This window comes from Solea solea, chromosome 17 (assembly GCF_958295425.1).
Source record: "Solea solea chromosome 17, fSolSol10.1, whole genome shotgun sequence".
Taxonomy (NCBI): domain Eukaryota; kingdom Metazoa; phylum Chordata; class Actinopteri; order Pleuronectiformes; family Soleidae; genus Solea; species Solea solea.
The window spans coordinates 1,320,001-1,340,406 of NC_081150.1; the positions used below are offsets into that span (position 1 = coordinate 1,320,001).

Below are 20,406 nucleotides of genomic sequence, written 5' to 3' on the forward strand. Positions count from 1 at the left end.
TTTCAAATCAGACCTTAACAAGGAAGACACACTTTAAGGCCCCGGCCATTATTGTCCTTCACGGTGCTCATTCCCAAATTAGCACATCTAGCCGACACACATGAAAGCTTTTAGGGCCCCTGGAGTTTTTAAAGGGCCCGGGGCAGTTGTCTCCTCTGCATGGCTGGTAATCTAGACTTGCATCTGGAAGGTTTTTATGCTAAAAAAGAGTCTGTCATAATAAAGTCAAGGTTTACTGGTCATCTTGTTGTCCAGCGCTTCTGGAACATATGGTGTGTGTGTGTGTGGAACAGAGTCATCTAAACTCAACCAAGCAAAATGACCAAATATAGAAAGAGCTTTAAATAGAACCAAACTTAAGCAGCGCAGCCCTGCATTTGGTGTCAAAATCAGACAGACAGACGAGTTAGAAACATGAATAAACATGACAACAGATAGCCTCTTCATGGTACCAGGCCCATGTTGGAAGATATCAGCAGTGGACATAGCAAGCGGGTTTTTTTTGGAAATAAGAAAATAAACTGTTTCCTTTATCACGCTTGACCCACTCCACCTGGCATTCATCAGTGACCGGGTCTGCATGTTGGTCCTGTCGGCCGCTCGCCTCCCTCCGCCTCTCTTTTATCACTCTAATGGGGTGCTATCTCCAGGCCGCTCTCTCCGGGTTTCCGCAGCCGCAAGCTCGGCTCCCTTCAGTGCACATTCTTTCCACATCCATCCCGACACATGGGCGGATTTAACACATAATCAGGCCGGACGGGGAGGGCAGGGAGGGTGAGGTGAGGGGCTGGACCTGACAGGACTCATCATGCTAGGACTGCAGAGACACACAGACCCACACAGACCCACACCAGTCACTATCACTCTGGCTGTATCAAAAAAAACACAGGGAATCTCCCACATTCCCTCACCGCAGCTCACTCTGACCCCCCCCACCCCCGTCTGTGGTAATATTGAGACAGATGGGGAGAAACTCAATATCCCAGCTGCCCCACTTGGAAAAACCAGCCCCTTCCGTGCTGAGCAGTAATAAGGATTGTAACCTTGATTGGATTTGTGGGTTGCAAGCAAGCAAGGACATCCAGTCTCCAGTTCTACCAAGACAGGTAATCACCAGAGGTTTTTTTGACTGGGACCACACAAAGTTAGAGTTTTTGAAAACCAGCATCAAAGCAACAATTGACTTGAAACGTCTTCCTTCTGATGGCTGAAGCTAAAGAAGCGCACGTCGTAACGATGCAGTGCCTCAAAGGTCTGTATGGGAGTGTGTTGGTGAGGAAACACAGTATCCCATCCTCCCCAGCTAAACCAGCCAGTCCCCTCCGTGCTGAGCAGTAATGAGGATTGCAACCTTGATTGGATTTGGAGGCTGCGAGCGTGCAAGGACTCAAGGTTTTCCTGGGTGTATAGTCAGTGGTCTGGTACCTTGTGTCCACACCACACAAACTGACACCAAGTCATGAGTGTAATCACACTAAGACGAGACTAAGACCTTTAGAAGCCTAGACTGAATTAAGACCAGGACCAAGCGTGGGCGAAACTGGGTCATAACCAAAACTAAGTAAAACAGAATAAAGCAAGACTACTGTAAGGGAACCAGATCGTGTCAGGAGGACCAAGGCAACACTGTACACATGTATCAAACCTCACAACTTGATTGACTCATTATTAAGGTATGAGTCCTCGATGACAAAGATCTGAATACAAATGTGTCCGAGACCTCCAAAAAGTGGTCTTGAGACTAAGACTTACTTGTGATGGAGCCTCATTTCTACAATCTATTTGCTAATGAACGCGTAGCTACTTTATTTCTGTTTGCAAAGACCAAACTATGTTGTTTTTAGGCAATCTGATGGTATAGATGGATCTGTTGTCACGGTGTCTGTGTGTGTGTGTGTGTGTGTGTGTGAGCGTGAGAGAGAAAGCGATAGCAGAGCGAGAAAGGGGGACGAGTAAATCAATGTGCTGCGAATGGCTCCACAATGAAATTTGATTTTACTCTTTTGAAATAGTCGGAAAAAAACAGAAGATCAATATGTGGTGGTCAGTATTGACAATGTGGTGGTGGCCACAAGGAAATCACTCGATGGGAAACATGGACAAGTGTAAAAATACATAGGATTGCAGGTCAGAGGACGTTCACATGTTGTTGGCGTGATTGAATCTCGTCCTAGTGTTTGATGACAATAGCAGGTCTGGAAAGGACCCAGATCTTTGACAGGACATTAGCAGTGTGTCCAACCCTGAACTCTGCTGCTATAACGTGATTTACTCTGAATGGGACTGTAGTGTTTGTGCGTCTCAGAGTAGATGCAGTGGATCTTCAGTCAGGTTTGACAGTTGGATCTATGGAAACATATTTACGGCTGTTGAAGATGAAGATGGTGTCACCTCTGATGAAGCTGGGATTCAGTGAAGATTCTCGCTTCCTTTAAACGACACAAACCATTAAAGTTTACTTTCTGCACAACATCCGCACAGTAATGATGTAAATGTGTGTAAAACAACATTCTTGGTCAAGGTCAGGATGTCGTAGTCTTTAATTGTTGATGCTCTGGATGGATTTCTGTTGGTTACTAACCAGCACCTGCAAATGCACAGAAAACGGAAAAGGGCAAATTTGGAATCCGATATGTCGGCGAGGGCACACGATTAACTGAAGCAAAAAAAGAAAAAGAAATGTGCCAAGGCTTCACTCTCAGACAAGGAACATAATTATTTTCTATTTTGGCCAGGAAGGGATATGTCACTGCCGCTCTCTCACCCTCCTCCCTCTCTGTCCCTCACCCATAGTGTCATGACACTGGCAAAGCGTGAGAGGAATTGGATGTAATTCAAGAATGTTAAGAAGCTCAGCTCAGAGCGAAAAAGAAATAAACCGGGATCTTAGGAAAATACAGAAATCTGTTTTCCCCTCCTCTCGTTTGTGTGTGTGTGTGTGTGTGTGTGTGTGTGTGTGTGCATAAGATAAGTAGAGTGTTGTTTGACTCTGCAGGCCGCTGTGTGCTCTGATTGAGACGCTGCAGTCACAGTTTGATTATCTCCACCTCACGAGTCCGAGGTCTTCTCCTCTTCTCAGGCTCCTCTTCGTCTCTCTGTAGAAAACTGCTGACTGCAGCTTGACCCCCAAACGCATCACGAATGAAAGTGCTTGACCACGAGAAGGGAAATTACAGATTGGTGTTCTGCAGCCTGCCGGGGAGCTGGCAGGAATGGAAGACCTTTCCTGTTTTTCTTCTCTAAGGACTGACTCATTTCTCAGTGTCGTAAATAAGCCGGCTGTTGTGTCTGAGCTTTGTTAACGGGCCCGTGTCAACAAGCACAAGCCATTAGTCGCTTGTTATCTGCGCCTGAAGAAGACCAGACTTACATTAATTGGCTCTTTTTATTTATTTATTTATTTTTAAAGGAGTCACACTCGAACACGTTTTCCCTTTCAAACACAATTACACATCGTGCCGCGAGAGTCGGGGGGGGGGAGGGGTTAGGTTTGAGCACGTTTGTGTGTCACTGTGTTCCAGTAAGGTGTCAGTCACTCTGTCAGTTAAAAGGCTACTGGATAAACAGACTCCACTGTAATTGCTTTGTAGATATTTCCACTCACAAGGAAAGTGTTACAGCAGCGACTGGCGACAAAGAACCTCTCACTCGCTATCAATCCCATCACAGGCTGAGAGTGTCTCTTTTCGGCATCTGCTGCCAGGGACGGGAACTCGCCTGTAGGGAGTCACTGAGTGTGAGTGAGTGTGTGTGTGTGTGTGCAGAGGCTGGGACAGGAATGCTGGGGCCCTGCAAGACTGTGTTTGTACTTGTCACTCAGTGCAGTGGTGGAAGGTGCTGGGGAGATGTGCAGAGAAACACTGAGGTGCCCGTGTCATAGAGGCATTTGATTCTTGAGGCCTCGTTTGCCGCCTTGCTGCCTCTGTAAACATTTCCGGGTGCCAGAGACACAGTGAGACACACAAGTGATAAACACTCGGGCTGTCACTGAAAAATGAACCCCGCCTCGCTCGAGAGCACGACTTAAAGGACGAGTGCGATTAATCAAAACAGGGGCCTTGATGTTTAACTTTGGGCCGCCATTTTGTGCCTATTCTGCATGAGTTCTCGCTTGATGGAAGTCACACAGAGGATAAACCATAGAAGTAAAAATAATAATAATAATAATATTTCTTTTGATTCATTTTCTTCTTTTCTTTTCTTTCTTCACAGTTAATATTGTTAATGTTAATGTTAACTTGTGTTTTGCTTGTTCACATGACAAAAAATCATCAGTTGTACCAATTTTAAATTGTAACTTCTGTCAAAATAATTTCAATTGGATTTTTTGACCAATTAAAAAGTCGGTCCAGCAGCTGTGAGATAAACTATCACCATGAAACATTTTGGAAAAATGGCAAGAATACAAGAATGTTCTTGTTTGTTTACAAGAATTATTGTAAGAGTTGTGGAATGACGCATCACAAACCACTGCAAGTCAGGCTCCAATATCAACTTTATCCAGTTTAAGCCACATTTTTAATGCTACGCTTATTAGAGCTGGGTGGTTTCCCGTCACTATGTCATCAAACTTTTGTTAATATTTAGTTTGAGAGACCTTTAGCTGCAGATAATTACATCTTACAAGTTTTCTGAGCCTAAGCTCTCTCCTCCCAGGCTTACAGTTCGTCTTAATCTTCCACGAGGATCCTCTGGGTTGCTGAAGAGGAGGTTGCGGTGAAGATATAGCTCAGGCTCTCCACCCCCCCCCCCCACACACACACACACTGGCCACCCAGCAGATGAGCTCTCAGAAACCCAAAGGCAAACAGACTCGCTGGCTTATCAGAATGTTTAAACAGAGCGACGTGGTGGGAGAAAGTCGTGTCTTCACCAGGATCTAGACAATCTTTAACCTGCTGGAGATACAGTGCTTCGGTGTCATTATCAACATCCACGGGGAGAGTGTTTACACGGCTATCAGATACTGGGAGCAGACATGGTTCAGTGTCTGTGGAACATTATCACTCATCAGCGTTCTACATATACGTAGAATCAAAAGCAGATAAATGTAATGAGTAAGCGATTTACGCTCTATATGTTCCGTCTGGTCAGCATTCAAGAGCTCTCCCTCCTCTCGGCTCTGTTTTCCATTACAAGTTCAAAAACCCCCGTAAAGGAACGTTGGAGATAATATCATGTTTTTCAACTTCTTTCTTCTGGGAGAGAGAGAATGTGATAAATGGAGAGTGTCAGGTCTTTGTTGTAGCTGAAACGAGGATATCATGATCCTCGGCTTCCACTTCATGCTGCCCTGGAAGTGTTCAAACTAAAAAAGAAATGTGTGCCTCTCATCGCTGATCTGTCACAAGAGGTGGTCGTCAAAGAAAAACAGCCGAGGAGGATCAGTGAGGTGTGGAGTGGGAGGAACCCATCACTCATCACCCCCACGTGGCTCATGAAAAATGCATTTCATGGTTTGTGTAAAGAACTATTTAGTGTCTCAGAGCTCAGAGACTTGGAGGCTAAAATAATCCGACCCAGAGAAGATTTTACGACTCGCTAATACTCAAACATTAACTCGGTCATGTGAATTACAGCAGGGTTGCTAAGATCCACTGTGTTTGTTTTCCATTATCTCTCTGTCTTTGCCGTGACTTGCATTTATGGCTCGTCAGATAAATGAGGAGTTGTGTGTGTGTATAAGTGTAACTCTGAAATCACTTGATTAGTCGTAACCGGGTTTGTTTACACTCCCGGTCAAAGGTTAAATGTCTGAGATGACCGTGTGTGCCCGTCCTTATCTCCTCGCTCGCTAGAGAAAAGTCTCATCTCAGCGACAGGACTGCTTTTCATAAACAAGCCAGAAGCCCTCGGCTGACCTGAGGATTCATCAGAATAAAAATAGCCTTGTTATTTTCCTCTCAAAGATAGAGGTAGCAGTTTATCGTGGAGCGAGCGAGCGCCTCGGCGTGATGCCGCTTCATGCCTCGGCCTGTTTGATGAGAGACGTGAACACACTGCTCTGCTCTGTCATGCCCTCCCCGTGACGGGAAAACACAAGTGAAGCAACAAATGTGTTTGCACAGGACTAATACCACCCAGAGACACTCAGTGCTGACATCACTGGTGCATAGGAAGTCTACCTCGAACCCGGCTCTGCTGCAGTTGACTAAATGAGAAATTGCTGTTAGAATTGCAGGTGTCTGTTGACTTTGGGGTGGATTATCTTTTAATATGGTTCTCTATCAGCTCAGCTGTATTTACACGTTTAGAAAAAAAATCTGCCATTCAATTGATTTAAAGGTCCAGTGTGTGTGGTTTAGTTTGATCTTGCATCAGAAATGTAATATTATATGTGTATTATCTCTGAAATTAAGAGTTTAATGTTCACACTGGTCACCAGAACAAAAGGCATGTGAATTAGGACAGATTAATAAACTCAATGTGCTTGTTGGATTAATTTGTATATGGTGGATTATTTACCACCTGAAAACTCATGAAGAATTTATAAAATGTATATAAAGCCAAAACCGTGCCAGGAACTTCTATTATTATTCATGTCCACAGTATTTGAAGTTGTGCTGCGAGAAGACTACGGTTACGAAACATGCAAGGCTAGCCTAGTGCTTAAAGTATGAACCGTTGTGCTTATATGAACTTAGATTGAGTACTTTATTACTTGACCTTGTCTTTATATGTTGTACTGCCATGTTTAAGTCAAACACTGGTTGTTGGGAGGGTTTTGCAAGGCAAGGGGCGTTCATTCGTGTTGCAATATACAAATGGTGCGTTCCATTTGTAGTCAGACCTGGAAATCCGAGATCATGCAGTGTTCCTCACACAGGATCTCAGATTTCCAGCTGGGAAACTCGCTAACAATGGCTAACAATGGCTAACAATGGCTGGCTAGCCCCGGATACATTTAATCAGGGGTAACGTCACTCCCAGTTCCCACTTCCGAGTTTCGATGTAAATGGAACACAGCAAGTCAGCTCTTAACTGAAGACTTGGGCCCGTAATTTGCCTCTCAAACACTTTTTATCTAATTTGTTAATGAATAAACAATCATGTGATATTAAACTGTTCGTACGGATATTAACTCTTCCCCTCCTTTTTTAACCCTTGCACAGCGTGTGGACGTGGTTTCTACAAGTCCTCGTCCCAGGACCTGCAGTGCTCTCGCTGTCCAGCGCACAGCTTCAACGACCGCGAGGGCTCCTGGCGCTGCGACTGCGAGGACGGCTACTACCGGGCGCTCTCCGACCCTCCGTCTGTGGCCTGCACACGTAAGTCTGCCGTGCCGTTGCTAGGTTAACACACACATGTGAGTTTAAACAGTCACACATGCAAAGAGAGAAAAAACACAGTGTGGTCCTTTACTGGGTCTGCAGTGGCCTCATGGAAGGCCCAGATGTGTTCCATAGCAGTCGTCTGCCTCCCAGTATGTCATTATAATTATGTTCGCAGGCTTGCATGTCTGTTTTCTGTCTTAGCTGCTTGCTAATGATGAGAGGAGCAATTTGCCATTTCCCGTCTGAAAGATCGCAATTACAGTCGGCAGCGGCAGCCCAGGCAGCCCAGGCAGCGCCGTGTGTCTTCATTTGTCCTGGCTAGTGTAACAGCTTTGTGACAGCCGTCCATGGCTTATTTACTCAGACCAGAGGATTTACTTTGGGGCTCATTTGCTTCCAAATCCTCATTCAAACTGTGTGTTTTTTTCAATTTCAAGGTGCTTCTGTATTTTTTTTTCCTCTCTCTCGCTGCTTTGCCTTTAGCTAAAAGAGGCGGGGCATACACCAGCAGGGTGGTGTTGTACCTGCAGGTAAACAGCACACCTCAACAAGACCTCTGCTTCTTATCTGTGTGCCTTTGTTCCACTGATAATATATCACACGACTCCTGGACAGGCTTGTACTGGCTTCTGGCTGCAGGAGATATTTTTATTTTATACTGTATGTGATACACTTATGAAGAAAAAGCAGTTCAATTGAGAGTCAGATTATTTATTTTCTAGCATCTTCTGGCGATTAAAAGCCTCACACACACACACACACACACACACATATGCAGGGAAATCTGTACGCCTGCTTCACATCCTGAGTGCTGCAGCGTTTTCCCCCCTTGAACACCCAAAGTAGGCCAAGTCAGAATCTCTAATGTGTGTGTGTGTGTGTGTCAGAGAGAAAGAGAAATTGCTGCTGAGATATTATTCTAATAGTATAATTTAATAGGAATGCATCAAATCAGAGTATCAAAGAGTTTGGATTTGATTTAGCAAATTTTCATATGTGCAAAAAAAAGAAAAAAGACAGCCTGTTCGTCATTTATGGCCATCAGAGTGTTGAGCAACATCTCTGTCTCTTCCTGCCCTGAAGCTCGTTCCATTTATTACAGCATACCCTCAGTGCACAGGTGTGTTTAGGCTGCCACTGTGTGTGTGGTTATGTTATGGATTATTTGGCTTAAGCCTTGAAAATGTATATCTTTTTATAGATTTTCTTTTTTTTAATAATAATATTAGCGATTATTTTCATAATCGATTCATCTGTTTATTATTTACTCGGTTAATCAATTAATCGCTTGGTCCATAAAATATCAGAAAACCTTAAAAAATGTTGCTCGTTGTTCGTCAAACCAAAATGATTCACTTTAAATGATTTCTTTGTTCTCCAGAGCAAAGAAATGAAGAAAATACTCACATTTAAGTAGCTTAAACAATCGGAAATCGTGTTTTAATCATGAAAAAAGCTCCATTATCAAAATACTTGTCGATTAATTTAGTAACTGATTAATAATCGATTTATCGTTTCAGCTCTAAATAATATATAATATTCCTTTTGGTTTTGGTCTTATGATAAAAAAGGGATGACATGTAATAGCAAGTTATCTGTGTGTCATTATTAATGAATTATGATTTCCCATAGCCATTATCTCTCTGCAGAACATCCCCAGCTCTCCATTCTGTGCTTTTCACCAGCTGTTTTTCACCTCCGTGCTCGACACATTTGGAAGTAATGTTGTGCAGGTCTGTGTCACACTGCTCCCCCAGTACATTAGCAGTGAACCTGTCCACAGAGTCAGCCATTTTCATTCTGTCCCCATCACTGAAGTGATTTACACTCTGCACAAAAGGAGCAGAATTTACACAAATGCTTATTCTAATTGTGTTCTGAACATAAAGTGTTTCCACTTTGGAAACCTGGCAAAAAGAAGTACAGGCTAACTAGAATGGGAGTATGCAGACTGATGGTGTATCCTCACCTGCTAGTTTTAATCCAGTTCAATCGGAGTTGGTGCAGTCGGTGTAAACAGCTGTGAACAGTAATCAGTAATCATTTTAAACACGGTGTCAGTGTGTATTTGAATAACCGAGCGATGGCAGATCCAGTTTCCTCGGGTCACTGGACCTGGACGGTCACCGTCTTCCAAAACTCACTGAGTTGGTAGCAACTATCGGATCACTGAGGACAGATGATACTTACCTTATGTTCTGCGTTCCATTTCCTGCAGGGAGCATGTGCCTTATGTACATATTTGTATTTAATAATGTTGATGTGTAATGTAATATACAGGAATTAAAAGAGCTACACTCTAAAAAAAGACCACAACTGTGCTGCGCGAGCACAAAAAGAACAAATCCAGCGACTGCCGTCGTAGTTCCAGACTTGCCCTGCGTGCAGGCGTACATATATCAGCGTGTGTCATTTTGTGGGCTGGTGTTCTGCAGTTGACACACACACACACACACACACACACGCCCTCGGGGCCCGTCGGGGGCCCCTGGTTTATTGAGTGATTTGTGTTATCTGATGAGAGCAAATTTGTTTGCAAATATGCACAGCTCAAGGGCAACACAAACTGACGTGGTAGGTGCTAGGTGGGGTGGGGATGCAGGTCAATAAGGGCCCCGAGCCAATGTCTGCCCCTTTGTAGAGGTTTACCTTGGCCGCGCTTACTTCCTGTTTGTGGGAAATAGGAAGTGTGTCAAGATTGTGGTTGTGTGACACTTCCATTAATCTTTCAATTCTTTTTGTATGTGATTGACTCATCGTCTTCGCTCAGACTCTGACTAAACACATTTCTATGTTTCATGATTTACCATCTGTTGAAAGACAAAACCCTGGCGGAGACACACCCTCTCCTCTGGATTCCCCTTTGTTTAGCAAACGTTGCTCCAGACAGGTAAGAAATGCCAGATGGTTGTAGAGTTGAGTTGTAGGAGTGTCGTAAAAGAAAATTAGAGCCCGATTTGAACGCATTGAGGTTTCTTTCAAAGCTCAGATTTAACAAAACAAGGACATAACTAAGCAACGACCACAAACCACCATCCTACGGTTCTGAAAGATAAGCCCATTACTCTCAGATCTCCCATTGATCAAGAGCAGGACACACGTACAGTGGATTGAAGGGAAGAAAGTTCCCACTTCTCTGCGTTGTCCTCTGACTGTTCTCTTCTGGGTAATCACCTTCACCGAGTAGCACCGTAATTACTGAAGCTGTTCTAATGCACACTTTTCATTATTCACTTTCATTAGCTCCAGGTCTGCACCTGATGACCCCATTCCATTCTATGTAAATATGTATTTTTAACTTGCATGAATGGCGTCACAATCCTCTTAATTCGCCCAGTGCAATTTTTGCACAGCTTTCTGTACGTGTGTTCCCCCATTCATCGCAGGATTAAGACGGCGTGACCAGGCGTCACTGTGATTTCAGTTTTTTTCAGGCCTTGTCCAGACCAGCAAAGGATAGTAATTGAAAATGAATTTGCACAGCCTGAACAAACAGCTTGATTGACAGATTTTTTTTTTTGTAAAGCCACCGTATTGAAGGCCTTAACAAAACAGTGAGAGGGATCTTTGGCACACAGAGATTAGGAATGTGTGTCGATGAGGATTTGAGAGGAAATGAGATGAAGATGTACATCAAAAGCCAAATCCATGTTGAATAAAGATGAGGGCCGAAGTTTCAAAAAAACATATTTGAAAAATACGTTGCTTCCCAAGTGATAGGTTGTAAAAGAAGGAAAAAAAAAAGAGGGTTTTGTCTGATGGATGTTTGTCCGTGCCATTCAAATGCAAAGTTGTGAGAAAATGAGACGTACGGGGACGTCTCCGCATGTTCACCAGGGGCACGGCACAAGAGCTGGTGTTGTTGACAGGCTCGGGGAGTGGTCATCAATCATGCGACAGCTGTGACTTGCAGTGCTGGTGCAAGTGACGGTTTGAAAGGAGCAGTCGAGAGTAGGCCACCCCCCCTCCTCCTCCCACACCCCCCACTCCCCCCACCAACCCCCTCCTTAAAAATGTGCCACCTCAACAAGTTGATATCCGACAGCAGGTCCATCCTGACTGTGACGGCTGCAGCGGGAATGTGACAGAGCTGCAGAATGTAGGGGCTTAATGTTATACTATAGTGTTTTGTTTATTTTATTTACTCCCAGATATACTTTATAGAAACATAGTGCTGTGACTCCATGAAACAAAACATAATGTATGTTTTTTTTGTATATAATGTATTATCTTTACGTCTATAAAGTGAAAAAGTAATGTGATAAATAAGAAATTCTAAGCTCAACATGCTCAATATCAGCATCGTCTTGCTCCTGAACTTTGAGCATTTAGTCAAACTTTATTAAAATCTAGGTCTGCAACTATGAATCATTTAATGCCAACTATTAGTGATTCATTGTTTTGAGTTTGAAGCTCTCAGAGTTTTCAGCATACTAAAGTTGAATGTTTATTTACTCTATATAACTATATATATACAGTATGTATATATATATATATATATATATATATATATATATATACACATAATTAAAACTGAATAATTTAGATTTGTGGACGAAACAAGACATTTTCTAATATCATCACTTCAAGCTTTGAGAAACTGATCTCTGACATTTTATGGACTAAACAACTGAAAGTTTAATGGAGGAAATAGTGACATAGTAAGCAATTATAAAAAATAATCATGACCCCCAAGATGAGTGGTTTAGTAAATGTTATTATTATTATTAGTTGTTTATTCTCCAAACTGTTCTTAGTGTGTCTGATTAACCGTGTTTAGACGGGAACGTATCTGTGTCTGTAAGATTGGGTCGGGACATTCTTGGGAGTTTGTCTTTCACACTGTGACGGATGCAGTTGGAGATCTGACCGGGTCAGAGGAATGTCTGGCATGTCCAGACGAGGGCACTTGCTCCCTATGAATTATCTATAGCTCTCCCTGTCGTGTTGTCACATGGGCTCAGCCTGATATTAGCCGAATATTAGACCAGGGACAAAGTTCCAGAAGCTGAGACTTTTATCTCTTTGCTCTAAGGTACTTAAATAGAATAAAAACATGTTGAAATGAGGGATTTCAAGCTAAGATGCTCTTTGAATATTCTAAACTCTAGTGCATGGGATCAAGTGAATGTAATGCAGGGCTGCAGCTAATGAGATACTTCTGCAAACACACATTTAGTCCAGTGACTGATCATGGATGCAGCACAAATAATGAAGTCATTGAAGTAGAAATGTTTGTTTTTATAAATGCAATCGTCGATAAGATTTGTTGTGTATGTTTTTAAAACTGATCGTCTTTTTATAAACAAGTGGATAGCAATACTCAGCCTTAGTTGTAATTGGATAAAGCCAATGTAAAGGTACCATGTGTGAGGGGAAATATATGAAAAAAGCAAACCCAGCAGCATGTAGCTCCACTGTGTTCTAATCAAATGCTTCTCGGCAACAGGGAAATAATGTTTTTCACATTCTCCAAGCTCATGGATTATGCTGCTGTAGTGCACATTGTTCAGTCTTAGTGACAGACTTTCTTTTTTTTGTTATTCCCGTCCGTGTGCCATCGTAAACCCTCTGGAACCGCAGAGGGTCGGGGTCTGAAATGGAATTTTAGCTCACGGCACGCATTTTGTTCGAGCTGCAAATCCAATATTGAATTCAGCGTGGTGTTGAAGAAGTATTGAAATTTCGGTTATCATGACAACAGCAGTTGGAAGCCCTCCAGCTAAAAAAAAAAAAAGAAGAAGAAGAAGAAGATGAAATAGAAAAAAAAAAACATCCTCTTCAACCTCTTCTGCTCTTCAGCCTCATACCAGGTTCTGCTGCAGCCACATCATTAGAGGCGAGGTCACGGGGCCACAACACACATTTGTAGAGTGAGGATTACCTCATGTGTGATTTGAATACCACTCACCCCTGCCGCCCCCTCTCCCCACAGTTCCCCCCAATTAGAGCACAGCCTGCTAATAGGCTGTGGAGGGTTAAGGCAGCCCTGAGCACAACTCAAGGCCGATAAGCACCGGATTCTTCTTTCCTAAGCTTGGATTTACTCAGGTCTCACGACTCTGCACAGAGTGGAGATGGGCTTTGTATAATGACCTAAAAACCATCTGTAACTAAACTGGGTTTCCTATATGGTATATTATTGTATGTCGTGTTATCTCCGTGATTTGTACTGTACTTTAATGCATGAGAGTTTTTCTTTTCTTTATCCAACAGATTTTAATCTGTGAAATGTTGCTATGCAGATTAGGCACGAGCAGATTAGATACTCACTATCTGTCAGTAAAATACTCAGTGTTGGTATTGGTATGATAATCTGCACGATACTGAGGGCTGGCATTGGTCAGTCACCAGATCTGATTTTGGAAGATGAAAAACAAGATCCGTAAATCCCTAACAGAGCAAACATGCTCATGTCCAACAACAAATTCAATATAAAATCTTCCTCAGCATTTACAAAGTATCCTGAACCTTCCCCAACAGAGTACTGAGCCTGGGGGGAGGAATCCTCTGCATAGCTGCTGCCTCCACCCTCTGATACCCCAGTCTCCCACATTGTCCTTCTTTAACTTTGCCCTGAACACACACCTTTTTAACTGTATTTTTAATAATAGAAAATGTAATGGTATTATTATCATTTGTCCGTCTCAATGTTTGATGATAGTTATGTTCATATTGTAGATAATTCTATCTCATTAGGTTGTGTAATTGAATTACTGCTACTTTAAAGAGTGATGTCCACTACCATAGTCATGTGAGTTAGAGCTGCAAATGTTTGTTTTATTTATTTATTTATTTATTTATTTATTTATGTTTATATCTAGGTGGTAAATGCAAAAAAAAACAACTTATCGGACTGATACTGATAAAGGCAGAAATTCAAGTTGGACACAAGAAGTGGTGTTGAGCCATCCCTAATGCAGACTCTGCTGCTGCTGCTGCAGGACAACAAAAACAATGCATGTACACATGTTTCATTAATTTAAGCAGCATAACAACAAGCACACTCACACACACACACACACACACGCACACTCATGCTCACTGATGCTTGGTAACAGTAGCAGTGTTGGAGGGAGGCTAGCAAGTGATTGAGACGTTCCAGGCTGTGGGGGCTGGAAGGCTAATCCGTGAAATGAAACTTGACTGGGAGGAGGGATGAGAGGAGCGAACACGGAAGATAAGACACAGTGTTGGTGGTGGTGGTGTGTGGGCAGTTGCAAAAGAAGAGGGAGACAGACGGGCCCTTGAGCTACGAGGACGAGCAGACAGACAGACAGACAGACAGACAGCGGAGGGTTCGGGATGCGTTGCGAATCTGTGGCGAATTGGGGGCAGAGGAGTTTCGTATTCCTGAGTTCAGACAGAAAGTGTTCGGTGAAACAAAGAGACGCCAAGGCAGAGGGAGAAGAAAGAGGAGTGAGGGGCTCAGTGTGCTTCAAACAACCTGAGCCCAATGATGTGTCATCGTGTTTGAAGACAAGAGAGTGTGTTTATACCTTTTACAAGTGGCCACACTTGTGGCAGGGTAGAAGGTTTCGTCTCCGTAGACTTCTCCCGTTACCTTTATCTCCCTCTAACAACTCTGCAAGAACTTTGGGTCTTTTTACATTTGTAGGCTTCACATTATTTTCAGTAGCCAGTTTTATCTTTAAAATAGTCTATAGTGGTACAAACTGTCTTGTTTAAAAGTTCTTTTACCAATCACAGTAGTCTTTTTGGTGCCAAAGTGCAAACAGTGACTTCGAAACTTAGAAAGCAGAAAAAACGGACAGGACCAAAAAATGCCATGTGAGTCATGGATCAATGGGAGGCTTATGCACACAGGAAGTTCACAGAATCACATGTTGTGCCACTTCAGGCCTCCAGCTACTTATGTTATAAGTGTACTTCACCACCTTCCAACTGTAATTTGTGGCTGGAGGTATAGAAGTGCAACCGAGTGGAAGTGGGCCTTGCTTATCCATAATGGAGCTACCACCGTCCAGGAAACGTGAAAGGGAAATCCTTGTGTTGAAAATCCTCTCCTTTTACCTGCAGTTTTCATTAATATTATGAAACTCCTTCTGTGATTTTGCATGATTTTGCAAAGCAGGAAGTTTTAATTTAAAACACACTAATATCTTTGGAGAAAGGGGGGCAACACCTGCAGGGTAGTGTGCATCTACAGTATCTAAAAACACACAAGAGAAAGAAGAAAGGTCATTCAAATTCAGGAAGTGTCCAACCTAATTTCCGTCCTGTGTCTTGTTGCTGCCAAATCAACACTTTGATCTGTGGTACCTGAGACCTAAATGAGAGTGGTGCAAGCAAAATGAGATGTTATCGTTGCCAACCACGGCCACGGAAATGGTAGAGCGAGAGATCCCTATAGTTTGGATTTGTTGTGGGAGGTTTGTGTGTGTGTGTACTTGAATTTGTTATCTCTTTAGGACAAACACTGACCTTGTCAGGACCTGTAGTCCTCATAGAGACCAAACACTGTGTGAGACAGATCATCATTCTGGAGGAACTTGATAAGTATAGCACTTGGATGTAAATTGTGATTAGGTTAAATTTAGGGTCAGGCATTGGCTGGTTAAGGTTAGGGATAATGCTTTGTTTAGGCTGTTCAAATAAAAGCCAATGCAATGTCGTAAGAAGAATAGCTGTGTGTGTGTGTGTGTGTGTGTGTGTGTGGGCACCTAAGTGCCACCTTCTCTATTGTCCGTGTGGGGTTGAGAGTGTTGATGCCAAGGCTGAGGTCGAGTGGTGCCATCGGCGCTCACTCGTCTCCACTTCACCTGCCACAGGTGGCTCTTTCATCTTCCCCGGTCCACAGTCTGTCTCTCATCTTACCCGATAATCATGAATATGGATGTCTCCGTCAAGCCATTGTTCTCGAGCGGCGCTGCGTTTATGGATATTGTGAGAGCGGTGTGGCTCCGTGCATATGCATGGCCTGTTTTGTTCGTCAATGTGATCAATTTCATGAGGTGAGATCTCCCCCTACCTCAGATTCTCTAAAAGAGAACATTTCCGGAGACAAAAAGAGAGCAATTTAAACGCCAGAACCAAGATGTTCTTCACAGCCTTCATAAACAAAGAATACAAGTCATATAATCTTTTACTGTGTGAGTGGGAGTTTATTTATATCAACATATGGGTCATAAAAGCCAACAGCCCGGAATTTTAAAAGATGAAAGAAGCAATTTGTTATTCATTGTTTTACGAGATGAGCTAATCGCCCCGTCGTTACGCGTAGAGGCAAACGGTCCGCGCGGACGCCCGTCTTCACGTTTGAGTCCGCAGAGCGGGTTGTTATTGCATGTCAAGTGAAACTGTATACGCCAGTTACAGGACGCCGACCATCCGGGTTTAAATCTTGTGCATAAATTCTGTGGATTAGGCAGGTCTTTTTTTGGGAGGGAGACATAAATTCTAAGTGTCCTGCTGTCAACAAGATATACAGCATGTTTCCAAAGAAAAGCAGCAAGGCCCTGTCTCTAGCCGGAGGGGGATCGTTTGTATATTTTTGGATGGGAAGCGGAAGAATTTGAGGGTGACCGTCTGTGGCTCCTGGTTCCCGGCGAAGCGCCTGTCTGACCGCATAACCCGTCTCGGTCAGTTCCACAGCAGCTGTGGATTTGACGCTGTTTAACAGGCTCTATGATAACAATGCCCTTAATCCATGTGGATGAAACACCAGCGATGTTTGCACGTGTTCACAGAACATTAGGTTGTTTCAGAATCAAAATATGGGCCTGAACGAATCGTTCTTTTTGCCTCAACAGCGGATCAAATTAACTTGACGAGAAAATTACAACAGCTTCATAGAGCTTGGAATAATAAACTAATTGTTTTATGAATCAGCACACATCTATCTATCTATCTATCTATCTATCTATCTATCTATCTATCTATCTATCCACCCCTCCCTCTTTGTCCAAACGTCATTATAATAACTACTTAGTTCATGGACAATACCATAAAATGACTCTGACCATGACAATTATTCTTCCTTTGAAAGTCTGGCCTCCACTGTTTGATTTCACGCCCTCCTTGCATTGACCTTGGTGTCTGCCAGATCTGATTTCCTCTCTGTGTACCTGCACCAGTTTTTTTTTTGTTCCCCTGGATCAGAGTCTTATTATAATTGAGTGTCAGTGTTTGGCTCAAGGGCTGAAGCTGGCATGTACGGTGCATTTCTTTTTCTTCTCTCTGAGAACAGAGAAAACACAGATCTAGTCGATGCACAGTCTTGGCTGTCACTTTCCCCGGCGCACAGTTGTTTAATTCTGGTTTCCTCCATGTCCACCTCTGACAGGACCTCCCTCGGCGCCACAGAACCTGGTCTACAACACCAACCAGACCACTGTCAGCCTGGAGTGGAACCCACCGGCTGACACTGGCGGGCGCAATGACGTCAGCTACAGGGTTATATGCCGGCGCTGCAGCTGGGAGCCAGAGGAGTGTGTTCCGTGCGGGCCAAACGTGGGATACTCCCCTGCACAGTCCGGATTAGTGGACACTTATTTGACCATCATGGACCTGCTCGCCCACGCTAACTACACTTTTGAGGTGGAGGCTGTCAATGGGGTGTCGGACTTGAGCCGCACGCAGAGGCTGTTTGCAGCAGTGAGCATCGCAACTGGTCAAGCAGGTAAGGAACCTTAAATCAGTGTTTATTGGTAATGATATTGTTGAAAATGAAAATCTCTCCCCAGTGTTTAAAGGTGGGGTAAAATCACTTTTTGATTCAATTGTGGACAGAAGTAGAGATAATGTATTTCCATAAGTCTCCAGTGACCTAATAAGTCACTAATCAATAGGTCTTCTATTACTGATATAACGATGGCAGCAACAGCAAGCCTTTGGTTAGTGGACGGGTAGAAGGGATGAAAATTACGAGGCCCATTGAATGCATCTCACAGCTCCTCCTCTAAGCTCAACTCTAACACTAGCTCTCATGCACCTTATCTTCAGCTCGTTAATAATCATCTGCAGAACTTTTCTGGATCATTTTATGGACATTTGCTTCTCATCTAACACGTTCTTTGTTGTAGAGCATATCAACGATATTCTTTTGATTTTTTTTTCCTTTTATAATCATAGTTTTAAGGAAAAATAGCCTCATTCACCTTTTTCCCCCTCTAGAGTTCAGTGGGAATATCAATAGTACAGAGCTGGAGCCAAGAATCGATCAGCTTAGCATTAACTGAAAAACTGTATAGGATCAAACAGCCTTGGTCTGACAGTGTCACATGTAAAGCTTTAATAACTAGCTTGATGTACCATTTCCTGTGTGTTTTATCCATACACAAACAGAGAGGTTCTACTATAATCTATAGTTCTACTGTTGACCAGTAGACTATAGATTATTTTCTAATCAAACTATTTATTGTTAAATTATTTGGATTACTTTTATTCTTTAGTGGCTAAGAAATCCTCAGAGCCTCTGCTATAGACACTCGGTTGATCTGCAATTGAGTAAAGTTAAGTATTTGTTACAAGACTGAATTATGAAACTTCCACGACAGCCTGGAGCTCAACTCTCGCTCCATCAGAACAAAACATCAAACATAAGCAACATTGTGGTTTCCCTTTGAAAACCTCTCCATTAGCACTAATGACCTTGGTCTAGAATGGTCCCTAATATTTCCAGTATGCATATTACCCAGATTAATTTAATGTTTGTATCGCAGTGGCAAACATTATTAGCTGTGGAATGATGCCGACTCCCAGTGGTAACAGAGGAGCCAATACTGTATTTGCAGCTCAGTCTCAAGGGGATCTACCATAATTAAAATGCTATGTTTTGCTGTGACAAACGCTGAAGCCCGTTTTTTTTTTTTTTTATGATTCATTATTTCTATGAATCCACTCAACAAGAGTCTTTTTTCATGCTCAAGCATCCATGTAACACAGTTGGCCCTGAAGACTGTGTGCTGAAATCAAAAGCTGTAAAGAAAGCATAGAGCTTTAATCAGATATACACAGTAATAATACTCTTTATCCTGCTGCTATTATTTTGCTGACATTCATTTATTTTCTAGTATTAGAATAAAATATGACAGATCAAATACTGTGTAGACTAAATACAAGTCATCAACAGGTCATCAGAAACAACTTATTATACACGTTAGGGTTTTAGTGATATAGCAGCATTTATCAAATTCATCAGACCAAACATTTCTAAAAGAACATAAGTAATAATCAGTCAGATAATAATTGGCTTATCAAAATCCTTTATGAATAAATTAGTTGTTGATTACTTATCCATTAATTAAATAATTGGGGCAGCCATAAACGTTATAGTGTTAAAATAAAGTGAAGCTGCTCAGTCGCAAATTTTCTTTTACAATGGTGCGTTTACAAGTCGTGGACTGATGCCAAACTCTGCTTTACGACACAATAAACATGTCAGTGCACTCCGAGTGTTCATGTGTGGGAGGGTCCCACAGAGAGAAAGAGTAAGTGTGTGTGGGATGCAGCGTTAGCGCTGATGTATTTCTCAGAGGTCACTTCATGACAGTGACATGCGCTGGAATGTGTGAGGGGGTTTTTCCGGCCAAGGACATGAAAAAAAACAAAGCACTTAACACCTGCGCTTTTGGAATCACTCATAATTACACTTGTCATGTTGACAACAGACAATTACCCGGTTAACCTGGCAAAAGGAGTCATTAGCTAATTTGAAAGAGAGTAGCACGCTCGGCCAAGACAGTGTTTCAGTGTTGTGTTTATTATTGCGACTAAGTGCCACCGTTTAAATTGCTATAACACTATAATCAGTGTAATTGGTCGGGAGGGATCAGGCCACTAATAATTTTGTTGATCAATTCCATTAAAGATGAGGTCAGTGAAATTCTTCAGTTCAAATCTGTGTTAAATAGCTCTATATTCTGACAATAATCAGCCAAAGAAGCTGGACTTTACTGTAAAAAATGTACTGTTAAAGAAAAGATAGATCCTACCAATAGTCATTTATTTATTTATTTCTTGCCTATAGAAGTTTTAGATGATATTTGTTTGTTTTCTTTTCATTAGAGGGTATTTGTATGTGGAAGAAACAAAGAAACTGAAGAACAGGTCTTTACTTTTTTCTTTTATAATCTAATTTTGACTTCATGTAGTTTTTACTCAATTTAAT

At 42.5% G+C, this 20,406-nt stretch overlaps 1 protein-coding gene across 4 annotated transcripts in view; it reads left to right on the plus strand.

Moving 5' to 3' along the window:
• The window catches only part of epha7 (eph receptor A7), a 96,857-nt gene that overhangs the window by 15,435 nt on the left and 61,016 nt on the right, over positions 1-20,406 (plus strand). For all 4 annotated transcript variants that reach the window (XM_058612719.1, XM_058612718.1, XM_058612721.1 and 1 more), the window contains exons 4-5: positions 7,113-7,268; positions 17,581-17,916. In XM_058612719.1, the coding sequence (XP_058468702.1) occupies positions 7,113-7,268; positions 17,581-17,916 (492 nt within the window). The remainder of the gene's footprint in view (positions 1-7,112; positions 7,269-17,580; positions 17,917-20,406) is intronic.